This window comes from Rhinolophus ferrumequinum, chromosome 2 (assembly GCF_004115265.2).
Source record: "Rhinolophus ferrumequinum isolate MPI-CBG mRhiFer1 chromosome 2, mRhiFer1_v1.p, whole genome shotgun sequence".
In the NCBI taxonomy this organism is placed as follows: domain Eukaryota; kingdom Metazoa; phylum Chordata; class Mammalia; order Chiroptera; family Rhinolophidae; genus Rhinolophus; species Rhinolophus ferrumequinum.
Genome location: NC_046285.1, coordinates 61402753 through 61424243, shown reverse-complemented (window position 1 = coordinate 61424243; position 21491 = coordinate 61402753). Strand labels below are relative to the sequence as shown.

Below are 21491 nucleotides of genomic sequence, written 5' to 3'. Positions count from 1 at the left end.
AAAAACAATAATATCCTTAGTTTGATCACATAAAAAAAATACAAACTCATGTAACCAAAATACTTAAAGGTTTGGTTAACTAAGTGTTGACTGTCTTTACCTATAAATATAAAAATCCAACCTGTCAAAACTGGTTTTATAATAGCCATATTTGAAATAATAGTGGATTTCCATAAAGGCTGACTCTTTGTATTATGAGATCTATCACAACATGCAGATCAGACATTAAGGGAAAAAATGATTTTGCAACCCTAAGTTAGAACTTTACATAAGAAATTCCAGTGGTGTTTACCCACTTTGAAAATTTTATTGAGTACTTTTTCTTTTTCAAAATCAAGTAGGATAAGTAGACAACAACAGTACCTCAAGGACGTTTATAAATAGCAAAGCTACACTTTTCACAGCTGTAAGCAAAGGGTATTTGCATTTCCCTGAGAGCATAGTTTGCTTTGGGTTCAAGGGCAGTGTGTGTGTGTGTGTGTGTGTGTGTGTGTGTGTGTGTGTGATGAAGTCATTGACAGCAGAATGTGATGAGAGCTAAGAAGAGAACATGAATTTGTTTGTGTTTGGGTGTGCTTAGCTCCCTGCCCATTTAAAACCAGCCTTGTCAACGGGGATCCCTTAACCTCCCCTATAAGTTCCACCCCCTCTGAGTCTCTGGGACTCATTCTCTCTAGGTTCACTAAGGTAGGAGACCCAGCCAAGCAGCTCAGAGGGCCCCACAGCATATGGGTCCAACTGCTAGTCCTGCTCTAACTTGTGCCACACTTCTAAGAAGTGGGTTCCTTCCTGGAACCCCTGTTCCTTATTCTCCCCCTTACCATTCTTGAGAATGGAGTCATATTCACAAACTCCAGGGCCCCGGATATCATTTTCTAGACCTATCATTTTCCCTTCAATGTGACCTCTCCCTCCTCCTACCTCATCCTCTTCCTCCCAGCCAGGGATGCTGTGTTCACTCACAGGACCTGTGTCAAGATCCAGTCCGCTGTGCTGGGGCTTCCCACCGTCCCCGCCTGAGTCCTGGGCCCTTCGTTTCTGGCTCACCGGCAAAGGTCGGCCTCATCCCCCTGCTGGTGGCATGGGTTATGACAGTTAACTTGCGGCAAACCAGATTTTACCTTGGAATGAAAATTGTATTTTAAGAGCTCTGTCCCCTGCTAGTGCCTAGAAGCTTAAATTCTGATGTTATAAAGTTTCCCTAAAATGACTTGAAATTTTTTCTTTCCTTAAAAGCTACAGATTGGCAGATTCACATGCAGAACTCTGGATCGTCTCAGTAGGTAGGTATGCTGCTAACCCATACCATTATTGAAAATCCCTACTTCTTGAGGACCAGCCATCTGAGATTTTACCACAAGTCACCTGTATATCTAGTGATATAAACATCATGTAGATTTATTTCTTTGTCTTCATTTAGATATTCTGAACTAGTCCTGAAACTTGGGTCCTGCAAATTTATAACACAGGGATCCTAAATCTTCACTTTCCTAGCATGGGATCGATCCATTGATGGGCTCAAAATTTGCCCATGCTTTTACCAACAACAGCCATGACAAGGAGCTGTCTTTTTGAGGGGATGCTCTTTGTGTATGCCAGTGGTGCTGTCACTGGATATCCTCTTTGGAAGTTCTTCCCTGAAATCATCTTTGGAATATCACCGATTCTCCTCTAGTTCATAGTTTCTGAAGGTGATCTCAAAGAAAGACAACCATGTAATCAGTGGCCACATCATGGACCTAAGTGCACAGCCTCCCAGGGAGATCACGTGGAAGGACAACAAAGACATGGATGCAGCCTCCTAACTTTACATACATCGCATTTGTTAACTTGACAAAAGGGAAATTATAATATTGACTAGTGGCCTATTTACCTGTTTATTGAGTGTCTCCAGGGTGGGGATTTGTCTTATTCATTGGTGTTCCCGAGGCTTGACAAACATAAAGAACTCCTTGAACGTCTGCTGAGCTGAACTAGATTAAATTGTTTCCGTTGAGAGCTTTGTTAAGGTTATTAGGCTCATGAGAAAGTGATATATGTGTTCTAAATTTCTACAAATATGTTTGCATTTTCCCATCTTACGTTTCATAGCAGGGAGCTGAACTGCTATGTTCAGCGTAGAGCTTTTCATACACCAACATGCATTTCATGTATCCTCAGTGATCTAAGTATAATAAATAGAAATCTCACTTGTAATATTCCAAGTCTTTTTTATCTGCTTTGAATGTTAGCTTCTTCTAATTATAACTTTTCTAAATTCACTATCAACTCTAACACCTCTAACTTCCCAAACTGTTGAGACGTACAGTCATAATATGCCACATCTGACATGAAATAAAACTCTATAAAGAGATTTGAAATCATCCAATGCAAATAAAGCACATTGGGTAATGCAGTTACTATGTTGTTACCATTGTTGTTGCTTTTTAAATACAGCTTATGAAACAGGATCTCTTAATCTGTTTCGCCAACTTGGGGATTAGAATGAATTTCCAGTGAGCTCATTTGAAAGCTCTAGCACTTAAAGTGAAGGACAGACTCTGTTCTTTGAGTCAAAATTGTGCCAAGCTGATCCAAAAAAACAAACAGAAGGGCTTAAAAGGCACTGAACACTAAGTTTTCCAGGAGGGTGGGGTCTCAGGGACACAGACCCAAATCACTATTTCAGAAGTGGAAAGTATACTGTCAAGAGGAGCTGGTCGTTCCTGCAGTGGCTGGCCGTGTTAGGGTGTGTATCTTTTTAAAACAGTGGTCTCAGTGTCTGGGAACCTCTTTTGTCCATGGCAGTATAACAGTTAGACATCAAGAGGCCAGGACACTGGACTGTGCTGAAGGTACAACGCTGTCTGGTAATGACAGTTCTCGTCCCAAATGGGCCTCCTGTGATCATAAAAAAAAAGAGGCTTTTGATGGAGGAGAACAGAACACAAGTCTTTATCTCTTTCAAAGCAAACGGGCCTTCCCAGATTCATCTCTCTAGACCTGTCAGATGGAACAACCTATGAGAAACTCTTGACAATGAGCCCAAGGCTCCAGCACGAAGGATTCCATATGGTTTTAATATAAGGGGAAAAAAGAAAACAGAAACACCTTTATTTCCCTGTCTTGCTGAGTGAGCAAATTTCTCAGAACAAAAAAACAAGGCAGTTTTTTGGGTATTGTTTTTGTTTTTGTTTCCTGCTCTGAGATAGACAGCATGGCAGAAAGGGCACTGACTTGGAAATTGAAAAACCTGGGTTTAGACTCCTGGCTTTGCTACTTGCAATCTGAGTGGCCTGGGGCAAATCATTTAGCCTCTCTGAAATGCACCAGTAAAATAGGAGTGTTAATATCCAGTCACCAGGTCATTATGATGGTTAAGTGACCTGGCAAAGAACCTGGCATGGAGCAGGTATGTCCTGAATGTTAAATATTCTTCTTCTTCTCTCCTGAGGTAGGTCATACAAACATTCCTGGCTGCTCTCAAGTGTAGTAAAGTTATACTTCCAAGGGATTCCCTGATGAATGGCCAAATACCCAAGACCAGCCTGCTGTCTGCAGTGGGACGGACAGGGCAACGGGTGTGGAGGGTATCCCGGCTCAAGGTCAAGGTCCAGCTCCCCGCGTGGCTCCGCCTTCCTGCTGTCAGACCGACACTGCTCCGGGCACGATTCTCCGGATGTGGGTGTACGACTTTCTGATGGTGACACTGCCGTGATGCGACACTCCCCGGGGCAGGACGCACTCCTCTGTCAGTTTTTGGGCCTCGGGGTCCCAGCACAGCACCGTGGCAATGACCTCGTTCTTCTCATCCCTGCCCCCAGTGATGTAGAGCCGGTTGTTGCAGGGCGCGATGCCGCAGCTGGCCCTCTCGTGGCTGAGCTGAGTCACCAGACACCAGCTGTCCTCAAGAGGGCTGTAGGCGTACAGCGCTCTCATGGCCCCACCTGAAGAGGAAGGGAAACATGGTGGGCATCTCACTATTTTTCAGGTTTTCTTCCCCTTTAACCACTAAAACCCTACTTCTGGTTAGGTCAAGTCTACCATCTCGCCAAGAGAAAGTAGATTTATGGCTTTCCAGAAAGCCAGAGTGGATCGCTAGGGGCCTTTACATTCTAAAACCAGGTGCTAAAGAACACCGAGCTTGCCTGGTTGCCAGAATGTACCCCAAGACTGCTCCCTGGAAGAAATACCACCTGGTGCATCAGGCAGACTCAGCTCCAAATCCCAGCTCTGCTACCTTTTGATCTGTAATCACCAGCATTTAGATCATGGGGTTATAAGATGTTCAATGGACCTTGTGCACAAAGCACCTGGCAGAAGGCCTGGTACATAGAAGCCATCAGTACACGGCCATAACTGGAGATGGTAGCCTCTGTGTAGACTGAGTATGACCTGGGACACCAGCCCAAGTTACTCATCTCGCGATTAGACCTTTAAGCAGAGCCATGAGCCTGACCATACATATGCATTAAACCTAAAGCGAGGGAGAGAGGGGTTTTTTCTTGATCTGCTCCCATATTTTACTTCTCTGATTAGCTCTTACTTGTTGAAGTTACTTAGTTTTGGCATCACCTTAATCAGTAGTTCTCAATCCTGGCTGCACATTAAAAACATTTGCCCTGTTGGCCAGCATCCTCTTTCCCATTCTGATTTCATGTGTCTGAAGTGAGGCCCAGCCACCCGGATTTTTGTAAAAAGCTCCCAAGGTGATTCTAGTGAGGAGTCAGAATTGAAATCCATCATCATTAACAATTACATGCTAACTGTGGTCTGGCTGGCCAGGCTTCTTCTGGTGAACTGCAACTTTTCAGAGCTCCCAAAGCAAGTAGGGAGAATAACATTCCTATGAATAAGAAATAATGAGAGCTACCACTTGGCACATTTCAGTGTCTGTACATTTTCCTGCAGCAACTTCTAGCTCTTCCCCGGGGCCTCAGTGATGACCTGCTTTGTATGTCTCATCCTAAATGTGAGCTGCTTCTGCCTCCAGGACTGCAAGGTCCACCAAGGCCTGGACCAATACCATCTTCTCTTCCTTTTCAAATAGGAATTTGTGAGTTCTCAGGAGGACCTCATCTGATCTACCCGCATGGCTGCATGGGTGTTCTGAAGAAACCCAAAGCACTTCTTCAGCAAGGTGTGTGCATCCATATGTTCATTGCAGCATTGTTTACAATGGCCAAGGTATGGAGGCAGCCTCGATGTCCATCAATGGATGAATGGATAAAGAGGAGGTGGTACATATATACAATGGAATGTTGCTCGACCAGTGAAAGGAATGGGTTCTTGCCATCTGGGGCAGCATGGATAGACCTGAAGGATATTGTGCTGAGTGGAGCATGTCAGACAGAGAAAGACAGACGCAATGTGATTTTGCTTATATGTGAAATCTGAAGAATAAAATAAATAAACAAAACAGAAACAAACTCGTAGATAGAGAACATTTTGATGGTTGCCAGATGGGAGGGGTATTGGGGAGTGGGTGAAAACAGGGAAGGGATTAAGAAGTACAAATCAGTTGTTACAAAGTAGTCATGGGGATGTAGGATATATGAGGTCTGACAATTAAGTTTGCAAACTTGCCACCATGCACTTATATTGGCAGCCCTGTAAAAAGAGCTTAGTAAGGTTTCATAACCTTGGTATATCAGTGTCTCACAGCTGTGTTCATGTCGACAGGTGATGGTGTCTTGCTGAGTGGCATTCATTATTGTTGTGTTTTTGTGTGCCATCGCGAGAATGTCCGAACTTGAATTAGAGCAATGAACAAACATTAAATTTCTTGTGAAACTTGGCAAGAGTGGAAGTGAAATCAGGGACATGTTAGTCCAAGTTTGTGGGGATAATGCCATGAAGAAAATGGCAGTGTACAAATGGATTAAACATTTTTCTGAGGAGTGAAACACGTCACTGATGAAGAGAGGTCAGGACATCCAATAACGAGCAGAACTAACAAAAACATTGCAAAAATTTGTCGAATTCTTGTCAAAATCGTCGGCTGACAGTGAAACGTATAGAAGACAAGGTAAACATCAATAGAGAAACAGTTAGGAAAATCTTAACTGAAAATCTTGGCATGAGAAAGGTGTGTGCAAAAATGGTCCTGAAGGAGTTCACTGATGAACAAAAACAAAGGAGAGTTGAAGTTTGCCAAGACCTTGTGGAGAGGTAAGACGATTTTTTGGGCCATGTTATTACTGGTGATGAAACATGGGTGTACCAATACGATCCTGAAAAAAAGCGTCCAAGTGCACAATGGAAGTCAGCCAATTCTCCATGACCAAAAAAGTTCCATCAGTCCAGATCAAGAATCAAAACAATGTTGCTAACCTTTTTTGATAACAGAAGGATTATCCATTATGAATTTGTTCCAACTGGACAAATAGTTAATCAAGTTTACTATTTGGAAGTACTGAAAAGCCTGCGTGAAAAAGTTAGACAACCTGACCTTTTCGCCAACAATGCATGGCTCTTGCATCACGACAATGTACCAGCTCACACAGCACTGTCTGTGAGGGAGTTTTTAGCCAGTAAACAAATAACTATTGGAACACCCTCCCTACTCACCTGATCTGGCCCCCAGTGACTTCTTTCTTTACCCAAAGATAAAGGAAATATTGAAAGGAAGACATTTTGATGAGATTCAGGACATCAAGGGTAATACGATGACAGCTCTGATGGCCATTCCAGAAAAAGAGTTCCAAAATTGCTTTGAAGAGTGGACTAGGCTCTGGTGTCAGTGCATAGCTTCCCAAGGGGAGTACTTTGAAGGTGACCATAGTGATATTCAGCAATGAAGTATGTAGCACTTTTTCTAGGATGAGTTTGTGAACCTAATTGTCCCACCTCGTAGCACAAGGAATGTAGTCAATAATATTGTGGTAACTATGTAAGGTATCAGATGGGTACTAGATTTATCAGGGTGATAGATGGAAGGGGGTTAGGGGCAGGATAAAAATGTGAAGAGATTAAGAAGTTACAAAATAGTCATGGGGATGTAAAGTATAGCCTAAGGAATATAGTCAATAATATGGTTAATAAATATGTATAGTGCTCAGTGGGTACTAGACTAGTCAGGGGCTCGCTTCATAAATTTATAAATGTCTAACCACAATGCTGTACACCTGAAATTAATATAAAATAATGTTGAATGTCCACTATAATTGAAAAAATGTAAAAGGTGAGGAAGTGAAGAAGAATAAGAGGTTCAAATTTCCAGGTATAAAATAGATAAGTCATAGGGATGTAATGTACAGCGTAGGGGATATAGTCAATAATATTGTGATAGCATGGTACAGTGTCAGATGGCTGCTGGACTTCTCATGATGATCACTTCCTTAGGTATATAAATCTTAAATAACTATGGTATACACCTGAAACTAATATGATGTGTTAGCTATATTGTAATAAAAATCTTAAAAAAAAAAAAAAAAGAGAAAGAAGCCTTTTGCTCACTTACCAACGACATAGATGCAGTCCCGGAAACTCACTGCATTGATGCATTTAGCCTCCACGGGCATGGACGACTTAAAATTCCACTTATTGGTTGAAGGGTCATAACACTGAGTCTTGTCTGTGGCAAGTTTCCCATTGGGCCCGCCCCCGATCACGTAGAGCTTCTTCTTATGGCTGGTGGCTGCGAAGGAACTGACGTGGACAAGGAGGGGTGCAGCCTGCAGAGGCGCAGGGCCCCGGGAGAAGCTGTCAGTCACGCTGCCCAGATTGCTGCAGTGGCTCACAGGACACAGGCCAGGAGCCAGGGGTCACACGCCTGGGCATCCTTTGCCTGAAGTCACAGGGCCTGCAGCCTTGACTCCCCTTGAGACACAGAGAGGATCAAAACTCACATCTCCCACCCTCCCTCCCGACTCTGGGCAGGCTAGAGCTCAGTGTTGGATGTTTTCGGCCTGTTTCTCCCAGAGTTCAGCATTCAGGTGAGGCGGGGTATTGACAGGAATAAGTGTTTATACAGATGAAACCAGCTAGTGTTGGAGAAAAATACTTTCTCAAATGTGCATATTCATAGTCATTCATTCAAAAAGTATTTACTGCATGCCTACTATGTGCCAGGCATAGTCCTTGGTGCTTATATTCAGGAAGAAAAGCTGGTAGAAGGGTTTCAGGTGGCCACAGGTAAGCAGATTCTCCCACTTTGAGGCAACATGCAGATTTGGGGATTAAGCTGGACTCATGCTTCCACCCTGTGAACCCCGGGGCATTACAGGGGACCTCCAAGAGCCTCTTGCCCACTGACATGACCCTTGGGGTCAGGGAGCAACTCTGTGATGGGACTTGCCAAATTGAGAAGCTCTTAGGCACACGCTCCCATAAATGTTAAGGGCTCCCTGTATGGCACTTTTCAAGTTGACAGGTCTTGGTTGGGTGCCATGATGACCTGGCTACCTTTGCTTGTGCCTGCACTGACCATGCTTTATACTCCCCAAAGCAGGAACATGTTCTGATATATGATCTGATAAGGAAAACAAAAATTTGAAATTGGGAATAATCTGGAAATACAGGAAACAAGATCACTTTACCTTTTTAAAAATATATGGTGACAAAAACACTTAACATGAGGTCTACCCTCTTAACAAATTTTTAAGTGTAAAATAGAATATTGTTACCTGTAGGCACAGTGTTGTACAGCAGAGCTCCAGAGCTTATTTATCTCGCATAACTTTATGCCCATCAATTAGCAATGCTTTACCTTTGCTGAGTATGAAATAAACCTGAGGTTGTTTTGCTAAAGTCCTGCATGCAGGCATGTAAATGCTTCATCATTGATAGGCAAATCAACAAAGGCTAATGTCTAAACACTACCAAATAACTGCATTCAATAAACAGTGTATTCAAGAGATCCCTATGTTTTCCGTATGGAGAACACAAGGGCCGAGGGCATCTGAGGAGACATAGACTCTGGGCCAAGATATACATCGAGGTTAGGACTAAGCCTCCCCTCCACATTTGGGGTTCTGGTCAGGTGCCCACAGAACTTCCCCACCTGGAAGGAAGTCGTTTCTGTCACCTGATCAGCAATGCAGAAGTAATAGGTCCTATGAGGATCAAAGCTCAGAGCCACCAACTATGTTCTGAGTGGGAACAGAGCAATCAGAAAGCCATATACCTACATTGGCATATACCTTTCTTTGAAGCTTTGAAGTAATAATGCAAACAGAGTTACTCATAGAAATAGTCTCCCCTACCTCTGACCAGCAGTTGTGGAAGGGGTCATAGGTCTCCACGTTGTTGATCCTCTGCAAGCCATCGAATCCTCCGATCACATAGACCTTGCCACCCAACACCACCATCTTATGCCTCCAGCGGCCTATGTTCAAATACTCAATTTGAATCCATTTGTTGATCGAAGAATTGTATTTCCAAACATCGTGCTGTGTTTCTTTGCCACCTAGAAGAGATACAGAGCATCAGAAATCACCAGATGTGTTAGAAATACAGCTTCTCCCATAATTTCCTACAGGCCATAAATGCTAAATTCCCAGGGCAGTCCCCCTAAGGAAAGAGAAAAGAGACCTTGAAGATGTGTCTGGTCTGCTTATAGGGAGATAGAGCCATCATGGGGGAACAGGGAGAGACAGTGTAAGTAAGCCTGATGTGAATTATGTTCTAGAGTGTGTCATGTGTCACTTCTGTGCCGTGAGAGTTCAGGGAGAAGGTGCACTTCAGGGAGAAGGGACCCAAGTCCTCCTGTATCCAGCAGAAGTCTGGACTCAGTGTTTGTGCAGTAAAGGGGCAGGATATAAGGCAGGACAGATAAGGTTGGACTATTGCAGGCGGGAATAGTAGGGTCTTGACCAGCAGTCAAATTAGAAAGCAGCTTAAGTTCTCTGTTTGCTTATTTATTTAAACAAACAAAAAAGCAAACTTGGAAAAATCACCGAGAAATCTTACAAAATTCTCTTGGTTCATATCTTACACATACATAAAAAATATAAGTGGGTTTTGTCCTGTTTTTAAACAATTTTTATTATAAAAGAATGAGATGCTCACAATAGATAATTTGAGAGTGAGCTGGTAAATTTTTTTTCAAGACAACTCTCTTAATAAACAGAAAATACATAATTCAGTTAGGAAGAGAGACCAAAACAAAAGAGAACTGACGTTTTTGGTGACTTTAATCAAATATTTTAATAGTTTTGTGTTTCCATTTCCCCATCAGCACAGAGTACCACCAACTACGTAAAGCAAAAGATGTACTTTTCAGACATGAAGACGTGAATGTGCACTAGTGAGGCAATGAAAATCACTGACAACGCTCTGTGTCATGGGTACGTGTTTCTCCCAGGTGGAGCCCAGAAGTGGGATTCCTAGGTCAAGGGCGAGCACACCTTGAATTTTTATAGGTGCTGCTGAAGAGCCCTCTAAAGCTGTCCTAGTTGACCTTTCCCCACACCCCACCCACAGAGGATATGAGGAATGTTTATTTGGTTGGTTGGTTGGTTTGGTTTGGTTTTATAGCCTGATGAAGAAAAATGATGTCACAGTCTGGTTTTCTCTGGCTATTAAGGAGATGAGCTTCTTCCTCTTCTGTGAATTTTTTGTTCATTAGTTTAATCATTTTTCTTTGGGTGGGGTATCTTTTAGAGATCTCTATTCAAAACACTGTGATGTTGTTCCCATTTAAGTAGTGTCAAAAATCACAAAATAACTATAAACTTTCAAAGAAATGTATGCAAATTTTATTTTTTAAAAAACAAAATCTTTACCATTCTTACTTCAAGATGTAATGGAAGATCTGATTAACTGGGCAGACAGAACATGTGCATAGATGAGAGGAAGACATATCATCGCAAAGATGTCAATGCTTCCCAGGTAATCTAATATTCGGTGTCTCAGGACTTTTCAGGGAACTTGAAAGGATCATTCAAATTTCATTTAGAAGAATAAATTTGAAATTATTTCTAAGAAACTTTTGTAAAAGAAGAAGGAGTTTTCCCAAGCAATTATCAAAATGTACTAAAAAAAAAAAGCCATGAAAATATGGTAGTAGCATAAGACTAGACAAACTGATCAATTAAAAACAAGACTACAGAAACAGACCAAATGATATAAAGATCATTAAATAAGTGGTATTAGAAAACAATTGGCTATTTAGACAAAAATTAAGTTAGATCTCTATTTCACATTACACTTAAAATGCAAATGTAAATTCTATAAAACTAACGGAAGAATATACAGGAGAAAATGTTAATGATCTTGAGGTGGGGAGGGAATTTCTGAGCGAGACTTGAAACCCAGAATCACATAGGAAAATTACTATACAAAATATAAATCAAAGTTAAAAGACAACCACAGTCTGTGAGAAAGTACTTGCTGTACAAATAGCAAAGGACATATGATAAGAGCTCTAAAAACTTATTAAGGAAAAGACAAACAGCCAATAGAAAAACAAAGGAGATGAACAGATATTTTTTAAATGAATACATTTAGCTAATAAGTATATGAAAATGTGCTCAACATTAATGATCCAAAATGTAAATTTAAACATTCTAGTCTATTAACTTGTAATTGACTGATAATAAAAAATGTTAACAAGGATGTAGAAAATAACCGCTGTTATTCATTATTGGTTGAACTGTAAATTGATACAACCTTTCTGGAGGACAATTTAGCAACATCAACAAAAATTCTAAATTCATACATCTTATGATCACTTCCAGGAATCTCTCCAGATAGCAGCAGCACAAGTTCATAAACATATGTGCATAAGAATGCCTAGTACAGTATTTCTTTTTCAGGAGGAAAATAAAAGATGAAAAAAATTATGGTTCATCCATTCAATAGACTGCACTGCAGCTGATGAAAAGAATAACAATGATGACAATAATGCTAACGATGGCTAACACTGTTGACATCTCACCATGTATGATATCCACTTAATACATGTGATAGATCCATCATACCAATATGTAATGATGTCCAAAATATATTGCGAACTGACATACAAGTTTTTGTTGATTTAGTTGAATGTAACAAGTATGCTTTCATATGTATTGCTTGTATAATTTTTTTAAAAGACAACAACAAATTTAAGAAAAGGGAAGGACAAGGTGTAGAATAACATGTGCCATGGATGTGGCAAAGACTGTGATTACCAAACCTATCTTTCCTTCCTGGACACCCAGCTAAACTGCAGTTCCCAGCCCACCTGCATAAGGTGGGGTGCATAGAGGGCGTACAGCTAGTTCTGGACAATAGAAAGTGAGTAGAACTGAGGCCTCATGTCCAGGCTGAGGCTGTTGTGAGGAGGTGTGTCTTCTCAACTCATTCACTTCATCTCTCTTCTCAAAACGCATCGACCTTGAAGGCCACATGTGGAAAACAGACAAGACAGAAGGAGCCTAGGTCCCTGAAAGACTGAATGGAACAGATCCACTCCCCCTAATCCATACTACTGTGGTAATTCACTGAAATGGAAGGTTTATCACAGCAGATGACATTACTTATTCTAAGACAATATAAAACTTTTTTTGTAAAAATATTAAAACACATAGAATTGTCGTAGCACAGGGAAACTGTCATATTTTACTTTATACTCTCTGTATTGTTTGAATATTCTATTCCAATTAAAAATATTTCTAGAAGATAAAAGAAAGCTATAACCTAATCTGTGGTATTAATATATCCAAAGAAGAACTGACCTGCCCTTGATTTTGGAGGAGCCAACTCTGGGAAGAGACTTTTCCTCAAACAAGTGCAGATTAGAGAAAGCCTCCAAGAGAGGGGAAAAGATGTTTGGGGCCCCAAGAAGAGCTGGGTGACTTTTGATATCGTGGAGAGACCATGGGACTCAGAGAACCTGGGTTGGAATCCTGAGTGACATTTACCAGTGTGTGACCTTAGGTATGTGCCATAACCTTTCTGAGTCTCAGTTTTCTCCATTTGTAACCTGGAGATTAAAATTACCTACCTTGCAGAGTTGATGTGAGAGGCAAATGATCAAATGCTCCCAAAGTATAAAGTTATTTAATCTACTGTGCTGTAAAGATGGTAGAGAATATGTCATTCAATAAATATGTATTGAGCATTTACTATGTGGCCAGGCACAGCGCTAGGTGCTGGGAATAGTGTCGACTCTCATAGAAGTTAAGGACTAATGAGAGACACGCATAAAGTAATTACAAATAATCAATCAAACGACTTAGAAGTAAGAAATGAAAAAGTACCAGGTGCTATTAGTGTGTCTAAATATATAACCTAATAAACTTGAGGGGAGGAGTCAGGTTAGGGAGAAGAGCAGACATTTTTATTCGTTACTGTATTCCCAGCGCCAGCTAAGTGTACTACGCCTATAGTAGACACTGAATGAATTTTAGTATCACTTTCCTTCTTCCTTTTTCATGAAGGACCGGGCCTGTCTGCCTGCTCCCCCTAATCCTAACACAATACTGTTCACAGGTTAGTGCTCAGTAAATGAGAATGCACTCTCCAAGATAAGACCACCTGAGCTCTTAGTTTCCATATCCTGACCCAGTCAGAGCTCGATTGTTGCCATTTACAGTACTTCTTCTAGGATGGCTGCCTGGCTGACACTCAGGAAAATACGTAGTGCCACTGGGGGCTTGCTTTGGCATCACGTGGCTCCTGCTTACCTGAGATGTAGACCTCATTTTTCAATGTGACGCATGCAAACTCCACCCACTTCTTATTCTCACTCTCCAGCTCTTGCTCCGTCATCGGGAGCTTGGCCACCTCCAGGCGGCTGCGCCTCAGGGGGTCCAGGCAGGTTACCTCCGCCACAAAACGTTCATCCTTTGTGCAGCCGCCAATGATCATGAACACCTCAGACTGGAACTCATGCATCCTGGGTTTTGTGCGCTCAGAAATAATCTGGAAAACCAATGGGAGTACCAAAAGGCAAGATGACACAATAGTTTAGAGCTCAGGCTACGGAGCCAGCAGAAAGAATCCAATTCCCAACTCTGCCACTGTATGGCCGGGTAACGTCACCTCCTTGGGCCTCAGTTTCATCACCTGTATAAAGATTTTAGTGACAACTATGTCACAAGTTCATTGTGAGGATTAAATGAGACCATATGCATAGTGTGCTTGGCCCAGAGCTTGCTATATAATAAGTTCTCAGTAAAAAGTACTTGTTGTTGCTTTTGCTGCCATTTTAAGAACTCCAGATCTGTTTACCATCAAATGCACTCCCTGCTTGTCCTCTCCTGTTAGATCTGAAGACTTGAATCCTGGAATTTTATTTCTGGCCATCTTCCACTCCCCCCCTCGTTTCAATTTTTTAAAGCTATCTCAGACTTTGCTCTCTACGAGACTTATTCTGGAAGAGAGGTCCTGACAGTTGGCACAATAGAGTATCCAGAGACTTGGGAGAAAAAAACACAAAAGGAAGCAGGGTGTGACCGGAAAGTTTGGGGGACTGGATCCCAACATCAAGCATATGACCCTTCAGAGCCTCAAACAAACAAAGAAATTCACACCATGGATATTTGAGCCCAGCTGAAAGAGCAGAGATTTGGAGTCAAATACACCTGAGTTTGGTCCTAGTACTACCACCTATGACCATGTGACCTTGGAGAAGTGACACAGTCTCTGTAAATGCCTGTAATCCTTTCTGTACCGTCGGGTCTTTGGTATACATAAAGGTGGTCCCTGGAAACTTAGGAGGCAATGAAAAGAAGGGGCTACTTCCTCTGCCCCGAAAGACCTCTCTCAATGAAAGTCCCAGTTACTATTACTAAATCAAGTGTAGATTGACAGTGGCTTGTAGGTTCTAAAATGTCCCACTGTACCATCCTCATGAGCCTAGAGGACGGACAAGGTTAAGAGGGAGGGATAATGACAGGACAAGAAGGGTCAAAGTTTGGGAAAGGAAGGTTAAAGGGAGAAGTGTGTTCAGAGAGTAGCCTCCAGGTTTACACTATTGTCATTAGGAATAAACTCAAAATCATTCAAGCAGTGAGAACACACTGGGTTTCAGGGAATCAACCGGCATCGAGACCTCCATTTGAAGATCACTGTGGTTGGTTGGTTCAGTACCCAGACTGTAAAATGGGAATGAAAAAGTACCCTGAGCAGGATTTGGGGCAATAGACCAGCAAAATCCTAGGACACAATGAAAAGAGATGTTTTAGCCTCAGAGAAAGAAAATGCTTGATTGTGAGAGATAGAGCACCATAAAGTAGCAGAGTGAAACTAAGAACAGTCTTTATTTGTGGAGCACTTACCATGTGCCAGACACTCAGCTGAACACGTCTCATTAATTATCTTATTTAATTCTCAGAACAATTCTCTCAGTTGGTAGGTATTATTATCTCTGTGTTATAGGTCAAGACTGAGCTTTAGAGCAGCTAAGTAGCTTGTCCAATGTCATACTGTAGGTAAATCGTGCAGTTAAGATTAAAGCCAGACCCGCATGACTGCAAGCCCAAGTTCCTGCCACGAAAGACTTTTCCAAACATCAGAATTCTCTCTCCTCCTGAAGCTAAAATTTATAATCCCACTCCCCACCTCCACCCCATTGCAAACACAAATGTCAGAGCATATATTTAATAACTGCAATTTTGCAGAAGACAAGATAAAGACATTTTATATCAGAGACATGTGTTCATCACCTGCATTTCAGGGACTTAGGAAATGGGAAGCAGAAACAAAAGTAGCCAGAATGTTTGACCTGTAGTTGATCAATCCTCTGTACTTTAAATGCTGAGCTGGGAGCAGTTGCAGAGTTCGACACTTACCTTCAAGTGTCTGAGGGCTTTGAGTCCCACCACCGAGCCACCAGCCAGTAACCCACATACCCAGCTTGGGATGGGACCCATGTGTTGCCTGGACTCCCTCCATCAGTCTGCTCATAACTTTTCCTTTGCCTACTGTCCCATCTTCTGTGACAGACCATATGTTTAATAAGAAAGACACTGTTTTCTAGTGCCTGGTACCAAATCTGGCATATAGTGTTCAGGATTTATTTGTTTAAAAAAAAAAAAGAAAGCATGGCATATTAAAATAAATGGGATATGGGATGCTATTAAAGTAGTACTTAGGGGGAAATCGATAGCACTAATGACAACATCCAGGGGGAAAACGATGGACGGAGAACTGACTCTGGGTGGTGAACACACAATACGATATATGGATGCTGTGTTACGGAATTGTACACTTGATACTTATGTAATTTTACCCGCCATTGTCACCCCAATAAATTTTAATTAAAAAAAAGAGGGGGGCCGGCCCGGTGGCTCAGGCGGTTAGAGCTCCATGCTCCTAACTCCGAAGGCTGCCGGTTCGATACCCACATGGGCCCGTGGGCTCTCAACCACAAGGTTGTCAGTTCAATTCCTCGAGTCCCGCAAGGGATGGTGGGCTCTGCCCCCTGCAACTAAGATTGAACACGGCACCTTGAGCCGAGCTGCCTCCCAGATGGCTCAGTTGGTTGGAGCGCGTCCTCTCAACCACAAGGTTGCCGGTTCTACTCCCGCAAGGGATGGTGGGCTGTGCCCCCTGCAACTAGTAACGGCAACTGGACCTGGAGCTGAGCTGCGCCCGACACAACTAAGACTGAAAGGACAACAACTTGAAGCTCAACGGCACCCTCCGGAAGTAAGATTGAAAGGACAACAACTTGACTTGGAAAACAGGCCTGGAAGTACACACTGTTCCCCAATAAAGTCCTGTTCCCCTTCCCCAATAAAATCTTTAAAAAAAAAAAAAAAAAGAGGAAAAAACAGCCTCAAATCAATGACCTTCACTTCCATCTTAAGAATCTAGAAAAAGAAGAGAAAATTAAACCCAAAGGAAGCAGAAGAAAGGAAACAATCAAGGTCAGAGTAGAAATAAATGAAATAGAAAAGATAAAAACAATAGAGAAAATCAAGTGAAACACGAAGCTGGTTCTTTGAGAAAATCAATAAAATTGATAAACCTCTAACCAGACTGATCAGGAAAGAAAAAGAGGAGACACAAATTACCAATATCTGGAATGAGGGATGTGACATCACTACAGATTCTATTGATATTAAAAGGATAATAAGTGAATACTGTGAACAACCTTATGCCAATAAATTTAGCAACTTCTATGAAATGGAAAAATTCTTTGAAAGATACAAAATACCAAAGCTCAATCTAAAAGAAATAGATAACCTGGAGAGCCTTATATGTATTAAAGAAACACAATTTATAGTTTAAAACCTCCTCACAAAGAATACTCCTGGTTCTGATAGCATCACTGGAAAATTCTACCCAACATTTAAGGATGTGTTTGCAGAGTGAATGAGTGACAATGGATCTGAGGACAACACAGAACTAGAAAGGACACACAGAAAAAGAATGAGGCTCCCAAAAGACTTCACACAGACAATTCCTAAGCCACTTTGGCTAAGATTTGTACCAATGGTCTAATGAAGAAGGCTTAGTAGTGAATCCCAGAGATATTGCATAGTGGTATATACTGTATAGTGGTATATACATACATATATATATATATATATACACAAACTTGACAAACTGCCCCTGTATCTTTACTTCCTAATTGTTTTATTTCTCCCCACTAAGCCTATTCTTGTCTTTATAGAGTTCTGAATAAAATATGTCTCCAGGAATTAAGCATAACCAGGTAGATCCAAATGATGTATGTGTGTATTTACCATCTTGGTCCTCATTTATTCATTCAACAAACATTTACCAATCACTTGCTATATACCAGGGACTCTTCTAAGCTCTGGAGATGAAAAGTCCAATAAGACATATTTCCTACCATAACAAGCTTCCAGTCTAGAGATACTTACAGATGAGGAATTCAGTAGTTAATGCAGCAGTTGGTGCTGTGACAGAGCAATGCACCAGGTTCTATGAGAATAAGAAAAGCCTCTGGAGAAAGTGACGCTTGAATTGAGTTTTGAAGCAGAAGTTAACTTGATGAAGAAGAAGAAAAAAGGCATCTGAACAGTACCTGCATTAGACTGGAGGCTAAAAAAGCAGGTTCACTTTGGGGAATTACCAGCAGTGCATTAGGGCTACAGCAGTAGAGAGGGGTTGGACGGAGATGGCACTAGAGAAGCAGGGAGGAGATGAAGCACACGAGGCCAGGCTCTGCAGGCTCTAGAGCTCAGGTGGGAAGTGAGGGATCTGTTCTGATGGTGCTGGGGAGCCCATGAAGAGGGTAAGCTCAAGAGAGAAAAGATTAGGCTTGTGTTTTCAATCCTCTATCTGTTGAATGAATTGGGAAGGGCAGACTGGGAGCAGGAAAGTGAGTTTTGAAGTTCAGGAGGGAGATAATGTGAGTCTGAACTAAGGTAACATCAGAGGAGATCCAAAGACTCGAGGTTCCCTGGAGTGGGCAGACAAGGAAAGCAGCACCCCGAGGAACGGTAACTGGCCAGGGCACATTTCGTCCACGTGTGCATCGACCCCACCAACCTCCTGCCCTTACACAACTGGGAAGAGGAATGTGCCGGGTATGGTGCTGAGTGATTTCTGAATGTCACCTAATTCTCTAGTAGCTGTCTATGATGCAGTGTCATCCCCATTTAACGGATCAGAAATACAAGGGCTCGTGGAACTGCCTGACTCAAACTATAACCAGTGTAGCATCTTCTTCTCCATGCCTTAAGGGTTGGCAAGCCAGCCTCACCTCTGTCTCTGTGAGGCCCACTATCGCCTTTACTTCACTGGTGAACTGCAGCACTTCATTGTCAACTCACCTCATTGCCGGAAAGGTGGTACATCCTGGCTTCCTGGAGCAGTGGGAACACCTCTGGGCACTGTCTGATGAGAGGATCTGCTTCTACCATCTCCACAAAGTACCACTGGTCCAGAAGTGGCAAACGCACGTTCTCCAGGACGTAGGGGAGCAAGCAAAGTCGTTCCGACTGTTTGTGCCGGATCCAGCTCATCACAGTCTCAAACACCTGAGCCTCCTCAGTCACATAAAGGTCATCACTCTTCAAGATGTGATACAGAGTGTCCACAGGAAGTTCCAGGAACTCCTCAGAGTTTAGAATCTGCACAAAGTTTTGGATGATGTAACTCTGAACCTGCTTCTTTAAACTGTCCAAGGCGTGTGTGTCTGCCAGCCTCAGTATTCCAACACAGTTTTCTGGGTTCAAGGCTTCTGTGAGGAAACTCGCACAGGCATCCACCATCCGCAGGAACTAAGAGAACAGAAGGGCAGCAAATCAGGCCACCAAATGATTAGTAAACACAGAGGTTTACCAGTGAATTGTGTGCAGTAGCAAAAAGTTAGAAACAACCTAACTGACTAACAATAAAGGGTGAGTTCAATAAATAAAAATACATTCGTCTTTTCAACAGCTCTGTAGTCACTTAAAGAAACATGCTGGAGAAGAATATTAAATGACATGGAAAATTTTTATAATGCATTATGTTTAAAAATAGGTTCATCGAATCTGATCAAGCCTCTGGATTTAACCAGCAACTTACAGAAAATACAGTTGACACTAGACTAACACGGGGTGGGGTGCTGACCTGCTGCACAGATGAAAATCCGCATATTACTACATATAGGAGAAAGAGGAACATGTCAAATGACGCCATGGGAATATGATCAGCAAAATCCAGACTGTGGGAAACTCTACCAGTTCAGTTTTTTCATCAAATACATCACAAGGGGGAAGATGGGGTGGGGGAGTGGGGAAGGAGAGCCGAAGGATGGAAAGAGATTTAAGAGACACATCCACCTTTCACAAAGTCAGGGACCTTATTGGGATCCCTGATCTAAACAAAATAATTTTAAATGTCAGAGAAATTTGTACAATGACTAATATTTGGTGATATAAAGCAATTGTTACTAACTTTAAGTGTGATTATGGTATGGTTATGTTTAAGGAAGAATCTTACATTTTAGAGATAGGTACGGAAATATTTGCGGATGAAATGAGAAAACACTTCACAAAATCATATGTACATTATGATATCATTTTTATAAGGAAAATATATATAGAATACAGGCATAGAAAAAAGACTGAAGGATATACATCCAAATATTAACAGTTGTCATCTCTCTGTGTATTAGGTACCATGTTTCCCCGAAAATAAGACCTAGCCAGACCATCAGCTCTAATGCATCGTTTGGAGTAAAAATTAATACAAGACCCGGTCTTTATTTTAATATAAGACCGAGTATAATATAATATAATATAATATAATATAATATAATATAATATAATATAATATAATACAATACAATATAATACTGGGTATAATATTCATAAACGGCCATAGTAAGTCTTGTGGAAAAATTTGTTGTCAAGGGAACAATCCTCCCATAGAAACAGGCCCCATAGCAATGGACAAGAAATATACTGTGTAAATAATATAAGGTACCACACTGTCTAATAAAACTATGAGAGCTTTTTCTGATTTTGTTTATTTATACATTCCTTAAATCCTCTGAAGTAAGCAACACTTTTGTAATGAAAAATTAATTTGTAAAATTGATTGGCTTTCATGTCTTATTTTTAAATTATCATCATCCTCATAACAATACGAGCCCGTTATGGGTATACAGAACTTCACAGTTTACAAAACACTGTCATATCCATTATATTATTGAATACTCATTTTACAGATGAACTGTCTCAAATGCATCAGTTCATTCTTGTTAGTTGCTCTCTGGAGCTTAGCTTCGAATGAGTCTAAACTCCTATCTCCTCCTTGTCCACTGGGCCCCTTATGGGTCAAGTTCTCAGTGCTCTTGGGTTGATCAATTAGCGGGAGGATGGAAAAAGGAAGGCTGAGGGGCAGGGCGTGGTAGGGCTGGATGGTCTGAAGACAGGGCCTGCTATTGACGGGCAGGCCTCAGAGGACTGGACGGGTCTGGCCTCAGATGAGAAGCTCTAGTGCCAGGAACTTGAGGGTAGCAGGGTGGTGGGGCCTGAAGAGTGGGGCTGAGGGCAGGTCTTAGAGTAGACCATGTTGACTTAGTCTTTGTCCTTCACTCCAGAGCATTCTGGGAGGCACACATCCCTGATTTTGTGGATCAATCTCAATTGCAAAATATTATCTTTGTGTGTCAGACTACGAGGTCAGACAATTAAGTTCACAAACTCATCCTAGAAAAAGTACTACATACCTCATTGCTGAATATCACTATGGTCACCTTCGAAATACTCCCCTTGGAAAGCTATGCACTGGCACCAGCGCCTAGTCCACCCTTCAGAGCAATTTTTGAACTCTTTTTCTGGAATGGCCATCAGAGCTGTCATCATATTATCTTTGATGTCCTGAATGTCATCAAAATGTCTTCCTTTCAATATTTCCTTTCTCTTCAGGTAAAGAAAGAAGTCATTGGGGGCCAGATCAGGTGAGTATGGAGGGTGTTCCAATACAGTTATTTGTTCACTGGCTAAAAATTCCCTCACAGACAATGCTATGTGAGCTGGTGCATTGTCGTGCTTCAAGAGTCATGGATCACTGGCGAACAGTTCAGGTCGTCTAACTTTTTCACGCAGCATTTTCAGCACTTCCAAATAGTAAACTTGGTGAACTGTTTGTCCAGTTGGTACAAATTCATA

At 41.7% G+C, this 21491-nt stretch overlaps 1 protein-coding gene across 1 annotated transcript in view; it reads right to left on the bottom strand.

The window, feature by feature from the left end:
- KLHL6 (kelch like family member 6) overlaps positions 1–21491 on the bottom strand; it is a 56669-nt gene continuing 35178 nt past the window's right edge. Inside the window, exons 3-7 of the mRNA XM_033092032.1 lie at positions 18660–19109; positions 13593–13830; positions 9186–9388; positions 7442–7655; positions 1–3926 (exon numbers count right to left, since the gene is read on the bottom strand). Of these exons, the coding sequence (XP_032947923.1) occupies positions 3625–3926; positions 7442–7655; positions 9186–9388; positions 13593–13830; positions 18660–19109 (1407 nt within the window). The 3' untranslated portion in view covers positions 1–3624. The remainder of the gene's footprint in view (positions 3927–7441; positions 7656–9185; positions 9389–13592; positions 13831–18659; positions 19110–21491) is intronic.